Source organism: Monodon monoceros, unplaced genomic scaffold (genome assembly GCF_005190385.1).
Source record: "Monodon monoceros isolate NGI ecotype Baffin Bay Population unplaced genomic scaffold, NGI_Narwhal_1 Super_Scaffold_2, whole genome shotgun sequence".
Taxonomy (NCBI): domain Eukaryota; kingdom Metazoa; phylum Chordata; class Mammalia; order Artiodactyla; family Monodontidae; genus Monodon; species Monodon monoceros.
Window position 1 is genome coordinate 2,228,039 of NW_021703776.1, and position 17,761 is coordinate 2,245,799.

Sequence of the window (17,761 nt, forward strand, 5' to 3'; positions counted from 1 at the left end):
GTGAAATAGTAACTAACCAGAAACATGACGTCACAAACAGCCCGCTTAGTAATGACAGCACAGGGGTCCCTGTGCCACTCACTCTACTTCCATTCTTGCTTTCCTGCGAGGTTGAAGGTTTTCCCAAGTTACTAACTTACTGATTTTAAGCAAAACTGGTGGGTCCTGTCATAAACCCTGCCATGGGTGTCCTGGCTGCCCACGGGAGCCCACAGAACTCTCTCGATGCAGACTAGAAGCCAGAGGCCATGTGAGATACCTCACGGCCTTCTCTCCCGGAAGAGAACCCTCGGCCGGGTCACTGGTTCTCAGCAACACCCGGCCATCTGCACCCTGTCCTCCTCTATCCCCCCCTCGGGAGGGACCAATGAGTCAGAGCGAGGCAGCACTTTCCTGATGACCTGGTCGCTCAGCCCACGTGACAGGAGAGCAGGGGTTCACTCCGGACGGAGCACGGCTGTGGACGTGACCCGACCCATCAAGTACCGAAGGGCCCGCCCCCCGGCTGGGCATGTACTGCAGCCGATCCCGCCGGGGTAGGCATGACATTGCATCGCGGCCCCTCTACAAGACGGCCGGGGAGGGGATGCTGGTAGCGTAACAAACGCGTGAGCAGCAGACGTAGGACAGGACAGGAGGGCCTGCTCGTCCTACCACCCGCTCGGTTTGTTCCCTGGGACCCTCCTCCCTCGAGAAAAGGAAAATGAATACAGACCAAACATCCACTAATACAACTAATGGACTAATACAATGTCCACTTGTCAGCTGGGCCAGCACACAGCGCCTGGGTCAGCTTTAGGCTCTAGAGGGACTTGTCTGGGAAGAGAGAGGACGTCCGCCCTCTAAAGCACCCTGGACAAAATGCAGCATAGGGCGTCAGAGCAATCTGAGAAACAAACAGCACACTTCCAAATGGAATCGAATGTGTTCTGACTCTGTCCCCGGGGCACTCTGGCCAACCAGGACTCCACCTGCTGGAAGCGAATCTTGGTCCCCTCTCCCTGGACCCTCCCCCATCACAGAAGGTGACTGCCCGCACTGAGTCTCAGGGAGCCTCAAGGACCAGGCCCAACGCCAGCCACGGGCTGAATCCCTCCAGGAGGCGAAGGGAGTCCAGTCACCCAGCTACACAAGGACCTCAAATGAAAAGGGCCGAGTAATGAAGCTGGCTGACAAGGCAGAGGCACAAGCTGGTGAGAGCCCAGCGTGGAAGTCGGGGAGATGGGTTCAACATCCAGGCGTACTGGCCGGGCGACAACCCCTTACACCCCGAGCCTCAGCTTCCTCGTCTAAAGTGGGGAGCCAGTCCTGAGATACCGCCCCCGGTGGGGCACACAGGGCACCGCGGTTAGGAGAGCCGGGGTCTGTCAGCACAAAGCTCCCCGCTTGCTCCCGCGGCACCCCCGCCCTACCCCCGCGTCTACCAGCCCGGCAGGCACGCACCGGGCACCGGGTGCTTCAGGGATCATCCGCGGCGGGGCTACCCTCCCAGCAGAGCGCCGGCCCCGTACTCCCTGCCCCCGGTCAGCAGGGTGAGGACAGGCGTCGCTTCCCTGGACTTTCTCAACCATCTCAGAACTTGGAAAGGGTTCTCACTGCCCTGGTGGACTAGGAAAAGGCCCCAGGGTTTAATATGATGTAACCCTGGGGTGGCTCTTCCTTGTTTCCACGTCCCTCTGGCGAGCAGAGGGCACGAGGCCAGGGGTGACCGGCAGCCCCCAGCCGAGAATCTGGAGTCAGAACGAGGGAAGCTGGGTCCCCAGCGCATCCCACCTGGGTTCCCACACAGCACCTGGCTCCTCAGAGGGCAGGTATGAGGTGGGGCGGGGCAGGGCAGAGCTTCCAGAAGCATGGTGAAGGGCCCCCCCACCCCCCACCCCCGCTGACAGGTCAGGTGATGTTCCCTTGAGGCTATCTTCCTCGGAGCTTTGTGCAAAGCAAGTGGCCAAGACAAAGCAACAAGGACCTATTGTATAGCACGGGGAACTATACTCAATATCTTGTAATAATCTATAATGGAAAAGAATCTGAAAAAGAATATATATATATATATACACACACACACATATATATATGAAAGCATGTGTAACTAAACCACTTTGCTGTACAACTGAAACGAACACAATATTGCAAATCAACTACACTGTAGTTTTAAAAAAAAGGGGCGTGGAAAGAGCAGCAGCTCAGATCCCAGGGCACAGCACACTCGGTTCTCCGTCGAAGGTCTGCTTGCCCCTGTGGGACTTCGGGGTCCCAACCTCGGCACGGGCTCCAAGAAGCTGTGCATCGTGTCCTTCGTGTATGAAAAACCTTATTGTGACACGAGCCAAACACATAAATCGCCACTGTGACAAACTCTCTGATCCTGAGTAAATAACTGCACTCACTGTGCCTGTTTCCTCATCTATGATGTGAGGTCTTTGCACCACATGACCTCTGTACTTCTTTTCAGCTCCAAAGCTGATTCTATACATTACATACAAATGTTCTGCGGCTAATTCATTCCTAGAACCATGGTTGAAATAATATTATGGGGACTTCTGTGCTTCCAGCCAAGGTAGAATACCAGAGATTGCACATACCCTCTCTTCTTAAATAACCAAAAATTGAAGTGGTTTTCATACACTGGACACCAGGTAGCACAGGAAAGCACTCGAGAGAGAGGGGAAACAGATGTGGGGAGATCTCCCAGGGCAACCCCCCCTCGAGGGCTCCAGAGAGTTTCCAATCTGCAGTACAAGGAAGGGGTCTCAGGCAGTGTCTGGGGGTCCTTCTAAGGAGGTGGAATTCAAAGGCCAGGGAGGCCGGGGCAGAGAGGAGGTTGTGGCATGGAGGAGGGCCTTAGAGACATGCAGGGGGTGCCCCAGTGCAGGCACTCGAGGAAGCTACCAAGGCCAGGAAAGAACCACCAGAAAGAAGCAGGCAGAACAAGCCCCAGAGCTCGCACAGGGCAGGACGAAGTCTGCATTCATAGCAGCCACACGGGAAACCTCCTTACACACGAGACGCTGAATCGAGTCCTCAGAAGGGTCTTACCTTAATAGTGAGAGCAAATTAGGCCTAGACCTAAAGTTATTCTAGGCCCAGCTCACAAAGTTTAAACGCAGGCTTCAGAAGGAGCAAACTGTTTCCAAGAAGCCTAACTGTTCCTGTAACAAATCTCCCAAATATTTAAAGGAACACCCACAAAAAGAAAAAGAAAAAAAAAAAAAAAAAAGCCAGCATTCAAGCACGTAAAATTCACGTCTGGTATCCAATCAAAAACTGCCAGGCATGAAACGAAAATCAGACCCATATTGATAAGAGAAATCAACCAAGAGAAACAGACCTAGAAATGTCGAAGACAATAAAACGAGAAGACAGGTGTGTTAAAACAACTGGGATAAATATATTCCATGTGGGCTTCCCTGGTGGCGCAGTGGTTAAGAATCTACCTGTCAATGCAGGCGACACGGGTTCGAGCCCTGGCCCTGGAAGATCCCACATGCCGCAGAGCAACTAAGCCCGCGCCCACGTGCCACAACTACTGAGCCCGCGCGCCACAACTACTGAAGCCAGTGCACCTAGAGCCCGTGCTCCGCAACAAGAGAAGCCACCGCAACGAGAAGCCCGCACTGCAACGAAGAGTAGCCCCCGCTCGCCGCAACTAGAGAAAGCCTGTGCACAGCAACAAAGACCCAATGCAACCAAAAAATAAATAAATTAAAAAAAAAAAAAAAAAAAAATATATATATATATATATAGAAATATATATATATATATTCCACGTGTTCAGGAAGGGAAAGGAAAGCATGACCTGATAAGTAAAAAAAAAAAAAATGAAAGATATACAATGACCAAATCCAACCTCTGGAGAGGAAAAATACAGCAGTGGAATCAACAGCAGATCAGATGCTGCACCCCTTCCCCGCCCTCCCACCATCCCGATGTCTGATCTCCAAGGAAACACTGGGAAACTCCCTCCCACTGAGGGCTGGGGTGGTCTGGGGTAGCAGAGCCCCCATGAAGATACAGCAATGGAAACCCAGAAATACTTCAGTGAAGGCCACTCAGCCACCCTTCAGCTCGGTGCCTACGCCAGACACAAGAAGAAGCCTCAAACCCTTCCTAATCTACACTCTAACCAGCCCCCAGCCCGGAGACCAGGCTCCTCACCCCACGTCCACCCACACTCTCCGTGTGGCCACAGCAGCATACGAACCCAGGCCGTGCCACAGCTCACCCTGAACCGCTGGCTCGGGGAGAAGCCAAGACGTGAGTCCTGCACATATCACACCCCAGGATGGGAGACAGAGGACAAGCCCAGGGACCCCGAGACTGCACCCTCAATCCTCGCACTGTGGCCCTAGTTCAGTCCGAGAACTTGCTCCTTAAGAAGCAGGTTTCGTAGGGCTTCCCTGGTGGCGCAGTGGTTGAGAGTCCGCCTGCCGATGCAGGGGGCACGGGTTCGTGCCCCGGTCCGGGAAGATCCCACATGCCGCGGAGCGGCTGGGCCCGTGAGCCATGGCCGCTGAGCCTGCGTGTCCGGAGGCTGTGCTCCGCAACGGGAGAGGCCACAACAGTGAGAGGCCCGCGTACCGCAAAAAAAAACCCCCACTTCACCGGGACCCCGAAACATAACACACCGACCCTGACGATCAGCCCTGGAAACCCTGAAAACAGAAACTGGCTTTCACGGCTCTCGGTACAAGAAAGCTTCGCCAAACCAAAGGAAAGAAGCCTACAATTAGTGGTCAATGGCTTTAAGCTCATGGGGGACGAGAGAATCCTCCCCAGGGTGACACAGTGACCAGGCCAGCAATCACTGCGCTTCGGAGGTGAGGGTGCCCCACCACTGGGTCACCTACGGATCAGAGAAATATAGCTGATCTTCAAAGAGATAAATGCACCAAGCTTCTAGTAATAAGGCGAGCACATTAGTGCTTACGGCGAAGATCCTGTCCTTTTGTCCGGAGAAAACAGATAGTAAGCACTAAACATACTATGCAATTTATTTATTTATAATTTAAGAGGGCGGGGCCATGGAATAATAAAAAAGTAGCCTGCAGCAGGGTAAGCAGGAGAGGAAACTGCGATTTAGATTTAAACAAAACTTGAGGGAGGACCTCACTTTCTGGAAAGGGGCCTCGAGCAAAGACTGGAGGGCGGAAGGCCCAGGTGTCAAGGGCGATATGGACCAAGGACGTCTGCCCAGGTACTGGTGGCAGCCTGGGCAAAGTGCATTCTATATCTTCATCTTGATCGTGACCATCCTTAACAACCACAGTAGATGCCGCCTTCCCTGTGAAATAAATGTCACATGCAGCCTCTTACGTTTCCGTCATACTTTGGAAGTTTCTACCAAAGATGATGACGTGTTCTTCCTATGAGCTTATGCTCCTTTTACGGTTTTTTTAAAATTTATTATTTAAGCCCAGTCCCTTTCTCCTGAGCTGGCTCCGCGGCACCTGGAAGCAGCTGTTGGAGACAGCCTTCCCCTCCCCATCTCCAGCAGCCAGGGCAGGACTGAAAACCTTCACAGAACTTCCTACATCTCAGCAAGCCCAGGAGAACTCCCCAAAGGCTGAAGGCCAGAAAAAGAAATGTCAGATCTCCACCACCTCTCCAGAAAAACTAAAGCACAGCGACAGAAAATTCAGTAAGATCTTTCCTTAAAGATTAATTAGAGGACAATCTCATAGATGTTGATAATAATGGTAGCCTTCAATTATAGGAACTTCAAACACTTTTCTTTTGACTTCTGCCTAGTTAATAAAAAAAATAATAATAATAACTTTTAAAGGACCAGTGGCCACATTCTCATGGTCTCCCTCGAACATGCATAAATATTTAGCGTGTTCTGGGGAAAGTGCCAAAGTGAGTGTTTACCGTATATGAAGATCGTTGCTGGGTTAATAACTGCAGGGGAGGCCCGGGGAGCAGAGGACACTTTGCCCAAAGAGGAAAAAGTAGCCAGGAACAATACAAGGACCCAGGCAGGCCGCTGTGAGACACAGTATGAGCTAAGTACGGCACCGAACATTACGGAAACCTAGCTGCTACTATAAAGACCAAACGCTTAAATAGAAATTAGAGTCAAGAAGCTCGTGTTGAAATTACTCCACGTGCTTTAATAAAAGGAGCAATGTTCAGGTTCCTCCTTCTCCAAAAATGTACCATTTTTGAAAAAACAGTTGCAACTGCGAAGTTTCCGTCCATCGAAACATTTTCTGCGTGATCACGACCTGCCCCTGTCCTCCAGCTGCCCGTCCAATGCACCTGCAGAAAGGATCCAGCTTATTCATCCCTTTGCAGCCGAGTGAAAAGGAAGTTCTCCAGCGCCCAGACCAGCCAAGAAAGTGCCACGTCACCCCATCACCTCCAAGACACATCCTGCTTCATCTCCAAATCTAACCAGTCGTTAAGAGGACCACCGCGTGCACGACGGGCCATAATCAGATATTGCAACACGGTGACAGGGCCCCGCCCGTGACCCCGTCTTCAGAGAGCACAGAAGTCACCCCAGAGGCTCTGCGGCTGCAGCCTTGGCCCCCCACACAAGCCGCCATCCACCAAACAGGCCCACAGACAGGAGACAAGCACGGCCTCTGATCTGCGGCCCTGGGAAGGACACCCCTGCGGAGACAGGGGGAGCGGGCTCTCCCCGCAACAGCCAGAGCGCACTTTCAAACCCAGAGCCGAAGGCACGGGCAAGCCCTGGGCACCCCAGCTTCCAACAGGGCCATCCTGCTTCTGGGAAACGGGGCAGAGCCTCCACGCGGGCCGGGCACAGGTGAGACACAACTCAGGGCTGAGCATGGAGGTCGCGTGGGCAGAAGGCGGCAGTGTGAGTGAGGACAGCACAGCAGGTGGCGTTCAGGTCTGTGACGGGCACACCACGACCCCCGTCCACCTCCCTTAGAAGGTCCAGCCACCTTTCCTGCAAAGAGGGAGCATTAACCTGAGACCCGGGGGCCCGCCTGGACATGTGCAGAAGGTAGGGTACACAGGGGCCCCGCCGGACCAAGCAGGACCGCCCAGGCCCGAAGGGATGACACAGATGACAGCCAGAAGTCAGCTGACACCAGAAAGGGCAAGTGCAGGTCCGCAGGCCCTGTCACATGACAGCAATAAACACGAGTCAGGGGAGTGGCTGTCAACAGAAGCCAGGCCGCCAGGACGCTAAGCAGCCCACCAGGAACCCAGGGCCCGAGTCACCATTCCACAAGCGGATCCTGCCCTCTCCCTGCCCCCGCTCTCACTCCGCTGGCCCCAAGCCCTGCCCCCGCTGCAGCAATGAAACCTTACTAGACAGAGCATTAATTAAGTCCGGCCCCTCAATTGACTGACCGGCCTGCCGGCCGGCATCACACACCCGCCCAGCCAAGCACAGGGCGCCCAGGAGAAGCCAAGAGACAGGATGGGGAGACCCGGCCCACGGGCCCCAGCCCGAGCTACCGGGTACCAGCCGCGTGACCTGGGAGTTACCAGCGCCTGCAAGCCTTGGTCCCCCTAAAAGAAACAGATGCCTAACCTACGCACGGTGCTTGCCATGGCATCAGATGCAGGACAGAACACACGGAAGGCACTCAATAAATACAGCTCTGTGATGCTTCAGAAGAAATCCAAGACCTCAAGCCCACGCTCTTCCAGAGGTGTTCAGTCAATACAAGCAAAAGCATTCAGGATAGAGCAAGTCTGTCCCTCTCTAATAAGAAATGTATACTCTTAAAATTTTCATTTTTCACGGATTCTAAGACACTCCCCCATTTTAACAATTTTGAAATTTAAACACTTTCCAACCTATCCACAGTTAAGGATTATACGTGATAATCTTTATTTTGAATGAAAAGTTGTCATTAAAATTGACCCTTTATCCCATGGCACTTTAGGATCAAGGAAATTCAGCGAGTGTAGAATCCCAGGACACAAACACAACGCTTCATCGCAAGGCTCTGAGGAGAGTGGGACCCGTGTGGTCCCGACAATGTGAACACTCACATCCTCCACAGATACAAACGTTAAGAAAAACACACCTGTTACCCGGTAGGGGAAATGGCCTTGGTCTGCCTTGCTAGTCTCATCTGAAAAGGGGAGAACATGAGGGGTTGTGGGAAGATTCCTACTTAGGAAAATCCAAGTGAAGTCCTTGGCATGCCAACCAGCACATAGTTAGCAGCTTGGTTTTCTCACCTGTAAAATGGGTATCACAGAGGTATGAAGGTCCCACCTCTGAGGGTTGGTGGAGGGTAAAATCAGAGAATCCAAGTCGAGGATCCAGAAGTGCTGAATCTTCTCCCCACTAGCCGATCTCCACTGAGCGTGAGCGAAAGGTTCCATCAGGAAATGATGCAGGGTCCCGGCTGGTCCCCCCCCCCCCCGCCACCAAGCTCATGGCTCAGGATGATGGTCCGTGTCTCCTCTGCTTGTCTGTCCCACCAGGGCTGGGAGTCTCCCAAGGCAGGGCTCCCCCCTCCTGCATCTTGATCCTAACATGCAGCCACGGTCGCCTCATCATTCCCAGAACACGAAGGGAATGAACAATCTGCCACGTGACTCCCAGTGTTGAAAGAAAAGGGCATTCAACTGATTCCACAAGTGACAGAAAATGTAAACTCGTGTGCTGTTTCCTAACATGTCACTGACCATCCAGGATTCCAGTAAATAAAACCAAATGACTACAGTTTGTCACATCAGGGAGAAAATGTTTACCCAAGCCAAGTATCATCTATTTTTTTGTAATTTTAATTTTAATTATTTATTTTTGGCTGTGTTGGCTCTCCGTTGCTGCGCGTGGGCTTTCTCTCGTTGCGGTGAGCAGGGGCTACTCTTCGTTGCGGTGCACGGGCTTCTCACTGCGGTGGCTTCCCTTGTTGTGGAGCACGGGCCCTAGGCACGTGGGCTTCAGCAGTTGTGGCACACAGGCTCAGTAGTTGTGGCTCGCAGGCTCAGTAGTTGTGGCGCATGGCCTTCGTTGCTCCGCGGAACATGGGATCCTCCCAAGCCAGGGTTCAAACCCGTGCCCCCTGCATTGGCAGGCGGATTCTTAACCCCTGTGCCACCAGGGAAGCCCTCCTTTTGAAGTGAATTTTCTACAGTGATTTCAAAGACTTGAAAAGATTATAACCTTGAAGTGACAGAGGCATCACACAAAAAAATCACTTACAAATTCTACTGCTAAATAAGAATCTACACTCTGGGCTTCCCTGGTGGCGCAGTGGTTGAGAGTCCGCCTGCCGATGCAGGGGACATGGGCTCGTGCCCCGGTCTGGGGAGATCCCACATGCCGCGGAGCGGCTGGGCCCGTGAGCCTGCGCGTCCGGAGCCTGTGCTCCACAACGGGAGAGGCCACAACAGTGAGAGGCCCGCGTACCGCAAAAAAAAAAAAAGAATCTACACTCTAACACATCAGCAGCTCACGTCGTGTATCAGAATAACAGTTCCCATTTAATGAGGTTTGTTTATGCGCCAAGACAAGGCCAGGGGCTCTTACATAGGTGACTTTCATTCTCACAGTGACGCTGTAAGCAAGGCGCGCACAGAGAACCCAGAAGGCGTCCAGTCACGGAGAGCGCATTGTCGACGCGTTCGTCAGCTGCCGGCTTCACTGCGCAAAACACCTCCGTTAAATAGTGGTGGTGACTGAACTCAGAAATAATCGTGAACGACCCGCGAAGCCGCTTTAGGTGAAGACCCTAGCCACTGGAAGAGTCTCATAAGAGCAAGGGATGCCTCGTAGTGGTTGCCAAGGGGGAAGGGGGTGGGGGAGGGAGGGATTGGGAGTTTGGGGTTAGCAAATGCAAACTGTTACACATAGGATGGATAAACAACAAGGTCCTGCTGTACGGCACAGGGAACTCTATTCAGTATCCTGTGATAAACCAGAATGGGAAAGAATATTAAGAAAAAAAAGAATGCACATATATGTATAACTGAGTCACTTTGCTGTACAGCAGAAATTAACTCAACACCGTAAGTCAACTATACTTCAATAAAAAGATAAAGATAAAAATAAAAAAGTGATGTCTCAACTGCTCTTGGCATCCGTCTCCCCCTACCATGACAAGTGGGAGGAGCTGTCCACAAATTTCTTGAAGAAAACGAAGTCCAATGAAAATGCCTCTTTGCCAAAGTATGGGTGAATAAGATGAGAAACAGAGAAGCCACAGGACGACCCTTTGGCTAAAAAAATAAATGACAGCGACCAACGCTGGGAATGGAATTCAATTCCAGAGAATGATCCCAAGTCCAGACCATAAGGGATGAGAGCATCCAGCTCCTTCAGATGCTGCTGAAAGATGGAGGAGCCAGATGTGAACCCAACCGAAGACCCAAAGCTGTGTGTGATTGGCAATCGAGGTCTCACGGGTGGGCTGGGTCTTGTCCCTGCTGTCCCCACGATGAGGGAGGAGAGAGGCGGACACAAGGAGGCCCACTTGGGCCTCTGTCCACCCAGAAGACTCACTGCACTAACAGATGTCCTAAAGCAGGAGGTGGTCTGCAGAGGGCCAGCCGCTGCTCACCTCTGCTGGTGAGGCCCCAAAGCAGCCACAGACGGGATGTTAACTGACGGAACATGGCTGTGTTCCAATAAAACTTTATTTACAAAAGCAGGCAGAGGCCGGATTTGGCCCACAGGCTGTGGCTTGCCAACCCCTGCCCTGCAAGGGGAGGCTCCTGGCCTGAAGGCTCAGGAATGCACAACTGAAATGGGGCCAAAGGAAGCAACCTGCAGAGACGTGGGACTGAGACAGAATTTATGAAATTACCGATGGGGATGTAGGGGAAGAGGGGCTATCGCAGGAAGGCTGCTGTTTCACCCTGTACTGGCAAATGGAGTTGCAGAAGGGCAGGATCACGAGGACAGTTTCCACGACGTTTGACTTCTAATTCAAGCGGATGCGTTTTCAAATCAGAAATCAGGAAAAAGAATTATAAAAGTAGAAATAAATATTTGGATTAAATATCTGAAGATGCGCCAGTAATCTTTTTTTCCCCTCTATCAAATGTGGTTTTTATTCAACTGACAAGCACTTTTCTATAGCTGCACTTGTGGAACTTCACATGGCAAAAACAGGAGTTTTTGTCTGTAGACTTTTTTTACCTTATTAAAAATGAGACTGGTCCTAAAAATATAGGTAGAAATAAATTTAAATTCACAAAAAACTGCATTCATGAGCCTGAAGATGAGGATGGGCCTGAGGCTGTTCTGAACCTTGATCTTTGACAGGAGATTCCAGGTGCCTAGACTGCATAGACCCAGGCTTAGTTTTCCGAGGTTGGCCTCGGGCCTGGGAAAGAGAAGTGGCAAAGGTGCTGGAGCCAGCTAACTCACCCTTCAGAGGGAAGGAGGCTGGGCTGGGTGTTGCCACTTTCAAGGAATCCGTTTCCTGCGTTATCACATCCTCAGGAACTAAGCTCCCCTCGGTTCCTTCCACAAAGATACCAGTCAAATAGCGCGACACCCAGGATCGGCGTCTGCAGCGGTCCTAACCCAGGGAGACTGCCCGAAGCATCTGGGACGAGCGAAGCCGCTTCGTGTGAGAGAAGAGTTGACGCTCGCTGAGCTTTCCTTTCTGGCGCTCCAGCTCTGGGATGCTAGAAGCTGTGATATCAAGCTCTCCATCACTTCGACCCCTGCGGCCACGGACGGCAGCTGCAGTCTCCTCCTCCTTTTCCTCCTCTTCCACGCCACTGGTCTCCTCCATGATCCGAGGAAGGCCACGCCTCCACCCCAGGCCTTCCTCTGGCCCCGGAGCTCTACCTCAGGTCGCCCGGTTCGCTTGGCCAGAGCAGTTTTCAGTCTCCGGAGCCGGCCTTCAACAATCCACGTGTTTTTCCTGTAGCGGGACATACTCGCCAGACTCTTGTCAATCTCACCGATGCCGAGGGTGGAGCCACTGCACTCATGCACAAGGAAGGCCAGGACAGCAGCCTTCTCTTGGGGTGGCTAGGCCTGAAAAGGCTGGGTGTGCAAGCTGTCACCGAGGGCTGTCTCCTCTCCATACGCCGTGAGGGGCCGCGCAGGATCTCAGACCCACTGTCTCTTGTCAGTGGGATCTCGGACACCTTCTCCCCCAAGATCTTTAAGGACTGACAGGAACCTTAAAAACCTATCTCAAATTTCAAACCTACAGGTTTGAATCTCAAACGTAAATTCAAGCATCTCGTTTCTACATCACAGTTCAACACTTCACTCAAATGTCTGTACCTGAACTCATTTTTATTTTCTGCGTGTGTGTATGTGTTTCTGAAAGATAGCGAATGTTATTTTATGTATAATAAAGAAACAAAATGTACCTCATAATAGGTACATAATCAGAACCCTGGAGGATATGGCTAGGAAATAAAAATTTTCTGGACTTGAGAAAGATGACCCAGGGTCCAGGGCGGCCCGGTCACCGAGCCCACCCCCCCCCGTGTACTTGAGGGACCCAGTTCCGACAGGTCAAGTCAGATTCTGCAAGATGTGAGCCATGAAGAAACTTCTTGGTTCACAGCTTTGGGGATTTTGGAACTGCAGACAGTGGGCTGTAGGCCTCTATTTATAAATCCCCAAAGACCTCTCCTTCCTAAGTGACTGAAATCCAGACCCCTCCCTGGCTCTTTAGGCCAGGTGTGCTGGCCTCTGGCCCCTGAAAAGGCTCTGCCCCAGCCCGGCCCGGGTGCTGCCCCCCAGCTCTGGGCACTCCCTCCAGGGGGGTCTCCCTGACTTCCTGGCCTCTCTCTCTCCCACTGTCAGATTTTCTTTGCTTGAGAATCATTATCATTACTCACAATTATCTCATTTGCCAGTTTCCCCATGACCCTCTCCCCGACTAGGAGTCGGGAGCCCCAGGAAAGCAGCTTCTGGAGAAGAGCTGCCACCCAGCGCTCACACTGCAGGTGGCACCTGGCTGGTGTTCAGTCAACATCCAAGGAATTCAGGAGGAACTCCCTGGCGGTCCAGTGGTTAGGACTCTGCACTTTCACTGCTGAGGGCCTGGGTTCAATCCCTGGTCGGAGAACTAAGATCCCACAAGCTGCACCGCACAGCCAAAAAGAAAAAAAGCAAAACAAAACAAACAAACAACAAAAAAAACCAGGAATTACAGGGAACGACTCTGGGTGGGCGATTGAGACGAGGCTGGCCCGGTGCCGGGTAACTTCCACACCCTTCTCCCAATCCCCGCGGCACCCTGACAACACCATGCACCCTTGTTCACCAGCAGGGGCACTGAGGCATCCCATGGTTTCCCCCAAGGCCACAGAACCATGACAATATCACAGTTTAAAGGAACAGCCTAAGTCAAACAGTGAAGTAGTTCACCCCCCCTCCACCAGCCCCCCATCCCATGCCCCCCACCAACCTGCTGCCTCTGTCCCTGAAGCAGGAAGCAGGGTGATTAAATGCACAAAATCCTTCTGGTGCTTCTATGTCCAGAACAAACTCGACTGAGCAGCGACTCATTGACTGAACCCTAATCCAAGCCACAGCGATGAGTGAGCAGCTAGAATGAGAACATTATTTGTACGCTGACGATCTTACAAAGAAATTCTTCTCGCTAAAAACTTGGAGATGTATCTATTTGCTGTAACTGCAGATTACTCAAGACCGAACGCATTGTAAATCATCCCATGTTCTGAGAAATTCTGGAACTGTCGGCTGATTTTTCCAGGAACAGAGGGTAAGAGCTGCCAAGCCCGCCTGCTGGACTCTCGCAGGAGTGCAACAGTGCCTGCAAAAGCCGCGGCACGGCATGACAGAGCCCTTCCTCCCGGGGTGACAGGCTCCGCTGGCAGGGCCCACCGTGTGTCCGCGGCCTCCTGGCTCCTGGGAAGAGCCTTGGGCAACTGGGACGGCGACTACAAACACCTAACACGTCCGCGAAGCCAGGCACTGGCTACAGCTGGCACTCCTGCCATCCCTGCCCGGACCAGGGGAAATCTGAGATGCCAGTGGGTTGAGCTAAGAGGGCTTTGGGGTGGAACCTTCCCTACGTCCTATCTGGCCCTTACGGTTCACTCTGTGACCAGCAAAGAGGACGTTGCTCAGCTAACTTGCAGACACACTTCCCCGGGGAAGGTTTTCCCTGCAGCTCACTGATCCCATTTCCCTGGGAGAGCTGGTGCCAAGTGTGAGGCTGGCAGGCTGGGGTGACAACCAGCCAAAGCTAAACGGTCAAGTGAGAGCTGAACCCATGACCCATAGCGGCATCACAGAGTTTCGATCGACAGGGTGAGGCAACCACGGCCTCTTTAAGACCCAGGGAATGATCACACAGGAGGCAGAGGGCAGGACCTGGAGAACGCTCACCCACTGAACAGGCTGGGTGTCCCCAGCAAACTTCATGGCTCTGCGAAGGTTTCAGCCCCCTTGTCTCGCTTGAAACTGACCGTGGCTTTGTCTCAAATCCAGAAATCACAGTGAATGCTACTCCTAATCTCCAGTCTTTCTTCCAAGACCTCTTTCTCTCTGACACCAAAAAAATTAAAAAGATACCTCTCTGCAGCCCCTATACTATGGGCAAATTATCATCACTGCAGCTAAGCACAGACTTCACAGATGAAGGGAGAGAAAAGCAAGCTCAGAGGAGTGCAAATATCACATCAAGGGACTTCAAAACGTTAAGACTCCTGCTGGAAAAACAGAGGCCGAGAGAGAGGTGGCACAAGTGCTTCACATGCTGCAGGGCTGAGAAGGAGAAACCAAGATTCCCTTGTCAAATCCAAAGGCCTAAGGATCAAACGTATCTGTCTACACCATAAAGCAAAAGTTCAAACGAAAACCTGCCACAGGAGATAAAGGACACTTACAGATGAAACTCGTCCAACGGCCCATGCAGAAGGGCTGGAGGTGAACCTGCGGTCCCACAAAGCCTGCCTGATGCTATCGGGGTGGGAAGGGCTCCACCTGTGACAGGCAGGTCACTGCTGGGCCGAGGACCTTCTCCTTCCTACGTCCTCGTCCCAGAAGCTCATGCCTCTGCTTGAAATCCCAACATTCGCCACCCTTCCCACTCACCATCTGGAGTTTCAGGGCCCTGCCGGAGACAACACAGGGCCCGCTTCATTGCAGGGAAGTGTGCACTACAATGCAAGTCTTGTAGAAAAGGATGCTGCGGTCACAGTGATGATGAGCTCTTCCAAGCAAAGCAAGGAAGGCCACGTGAAAGGGCCTGGTCTTTGCGCTGAAGGGCGCGTCCACAGCCCCACTCAGCACTTCCTCCTCGACCTGCTAGTGATGGATGGTCAGGTTATGAGCTACATTTGTGCCCCGGCCCTGGGCCAGACCACTGCCAGAATCCACTGCCACACTCACTCATACCTGGTAGTATGGATGGTGCAGAAAGGAATCTGGGCCGCCCGCTAAAGCCATCGGTTCCTTCCTGCCGTCTTCAAATCGCGTGGACTGGGCCGCGGCACCTGGAACGAAGACAGACCGTGAGAAGCCCGGCCAGAGGGAAAGCCCACCGCTCACCGGCGGCTCACGGGCAACGCGCCTGCACAGGTGACGCCGGACGCCACTCAGATCTCGGGGGCGCCAGGGGGCTGGCACCAACTCCAGAACCTCGAGCAGCCACCTGTGGTCACAGGGCCCGTGGGGCAGAGGCACTCAGAGGGGTGAGGGGGCGGCCATCCACAGTTATTAACATCCTGAAGACTTTCTGAGACTTTGGGCAACACAGACCGCCTGAGTCCAAAGAAGCACTGTGGGGTGGTGGGGTGTTGCCGGCGTCCTCTGAGCACCACCCGTGTAAATGCTGCCTCCACCAGCCACAGCCTAGAAGGAACCACTGTCAGTGGACGTCGCACCACCACCTACAGGGGCCAGGCGCTCCCTGCAGGCGCCATGCTGGGAACAACACTCATGGGCGGGGCCTCTGGAATGGACCTTAAGACCCGCCGCCGGCTCCCGGGAGGGCTGGAGCGACATCAGCTCCGTGAAGACGCACACTCGGCTCCTGCAAGGAGCCCCCGACAGGCAGGGAAGGGAGGTCCCGTCTTCCTCCTGAATCTCCTGGGGTACAACCACACACCTGATCTGCACGAGACAGTCAGTGACACCCCTTTGTTTCTGGACACAAAAAACGCCACGCCTGACACTCACAGACAAGAGACCACCTATGATGTGACCTTCTCCAAGAGAAGAGCCCCCTTGTCTGCTACACACACACACACACACACACACACACACACACACACACACCCCATTCCTCTCTCTCAGAAATCACCGGAATTAAGAACATTTTCAGGAACGGTGGCAACAGCCATTAACATTCTCTGTCATAATCCACCCCAGAGGCATCCTGGACCCTCGGCCCTGAAGAATTCATGACTCCTGACCATGCAAGGCTTTCTCCAGCCTCTGCACCCATAGGCTTTGTTCTCAACTCCATCAGCAGCTAAGTCCTGCTACCCTGTAGGAATGAGCTCAGGGATCACCTCCTCCAGGAAGCCCCCCTGAATTGCCCCTCACCAATCACCACCACCCACGATAGCTCAGTCAGTGTCCACTCTGGGCTCACACCCGTCCTTCCATCTGCCACACTGAGCTGCAGATGCCCCTTCTTGGTCTCACTCCCCACAGATGAACCCTGTGCTCCCTGGTAACAGAACTCTCTCCGTGGCAGCCCCCAGCCTCACTCTCAGGAAGCACCGGCGGAAAGACACCGCCTGGCTCTTCAGGGCCTGTGTCCACGCAGGCAGGGTTCACAAAGGGGGCTCAGGGGGCCCTCAGCATCACCCTGTCAGAGGGGAGAAAACCAGACAGCAACAAGGGCCACCTGCCACGTCCAGGGCTACCTGGAGGGACACCCTCCGCCCCTACGGGGACAGTTGGGTGTCCAGTGTCCCCTCCAAGGGGACGGCTCACCCCTGAGGCTGCGTTTCAGTGAACAGTAACCAGAGCCTCGATGATGCGTGAACCGGGAAACAGAGCTGAGAAGGTGTTTCCCAATCTTACCCTCCGGGGCCTGTAAAGGCTTATTTCCCTGAAGTAGCTTTACTATGAGAAAAATAAGAGAAATTGAGAAAATGGTTCACTTCTCTCAATGAAAGAATAGAAAACCCAGGAAAAATGGGACTGGAAGAAACACTACAGACAAGGACCTGCTCAGGACAAGACGAACCGATGCTGGTTCCAGCAGAACCAACACTGCAGGGAACTAAATCCACGGGAGAGAAATTCCAGAAGCACCGCAAACAGCCCACAGAGAGGGTGAGCTAAAGCACAATGGCACAATGTGACATGCAGGACGCAGAGGACAGACCGGGAAAGACCAGAAATCGTCACGGGACAGGGCTCCTCACATTTCAGATTTCTCCCTCAACTCACATCACAGGCTCAGTTTTCTAGAACTCAGAAATAAAAGACTCACAGAAGCTTCTCAGAGGAAAACTGAAAGACTTAGGTAGGGCATAAAATTGGGGATACTAATTCCACCAAAGACGATTGCAAAAATAATCAAGGTCAGATCCAGTTATGGGCTGAACTGTGTCCCCTTCACCCCGCCCCAAACTCATATGTTGAAGCCCTAACCTCCAGGACCTCAGAATGTGGCCATATTTGAAGGTGGGGTCTTCAAAGCAGTAATCAAGGCAAAATGAGACATCACCATGGGTCCTGATCGAACGTAAGAGATGAGGACACAGACACACACAGAGGGACGACCACGTGAGGACCCGGGGAGAAGACAGCCATCCACACGCCCAGGAGAGAGGCCTCAGGAGGGACCAGCCCTGCCCACACCTTGACCTCAGACTTCTGGCCTCCAGAGCTATGGGAAAATAAATTTCTGTT

At 52.9% G+C, this 17,761-nt stretch overlaps 1 protein-coding gene across 7 annotated transcripts in view; it reads right to left on the reverse strand.

Moving 5' to 3' along the window:
- GRB10 (growth factor receptor bound protein 10) overlaps window positions 1-17,761 on the reverse strand; it is a 198,498-nt gene that overhangs the window by 118,167 nt on the left and 62,570 nt on the right. For 4 of the 7 annotated variants that reach the window (XM_029233724.1, XM_029233725.1, XM_029233727.1 and 1 more), the window contains one exon: window positions 15,287-15,384. The exons of 1 other annotated variant lie outside the window; for it this stretch is intronic. In XM_029233724.1, coding sequence (XP_029089557.1) covers window positions 15,287-15,337 — 51 coding nt within the window. In that variant the 5' untranslated portion in view covers window positions 15,338-15,384. 2 more of the 7 variants (XM_029233729.1, XM_029233730.1) reach the window with 2 other exon arrangements.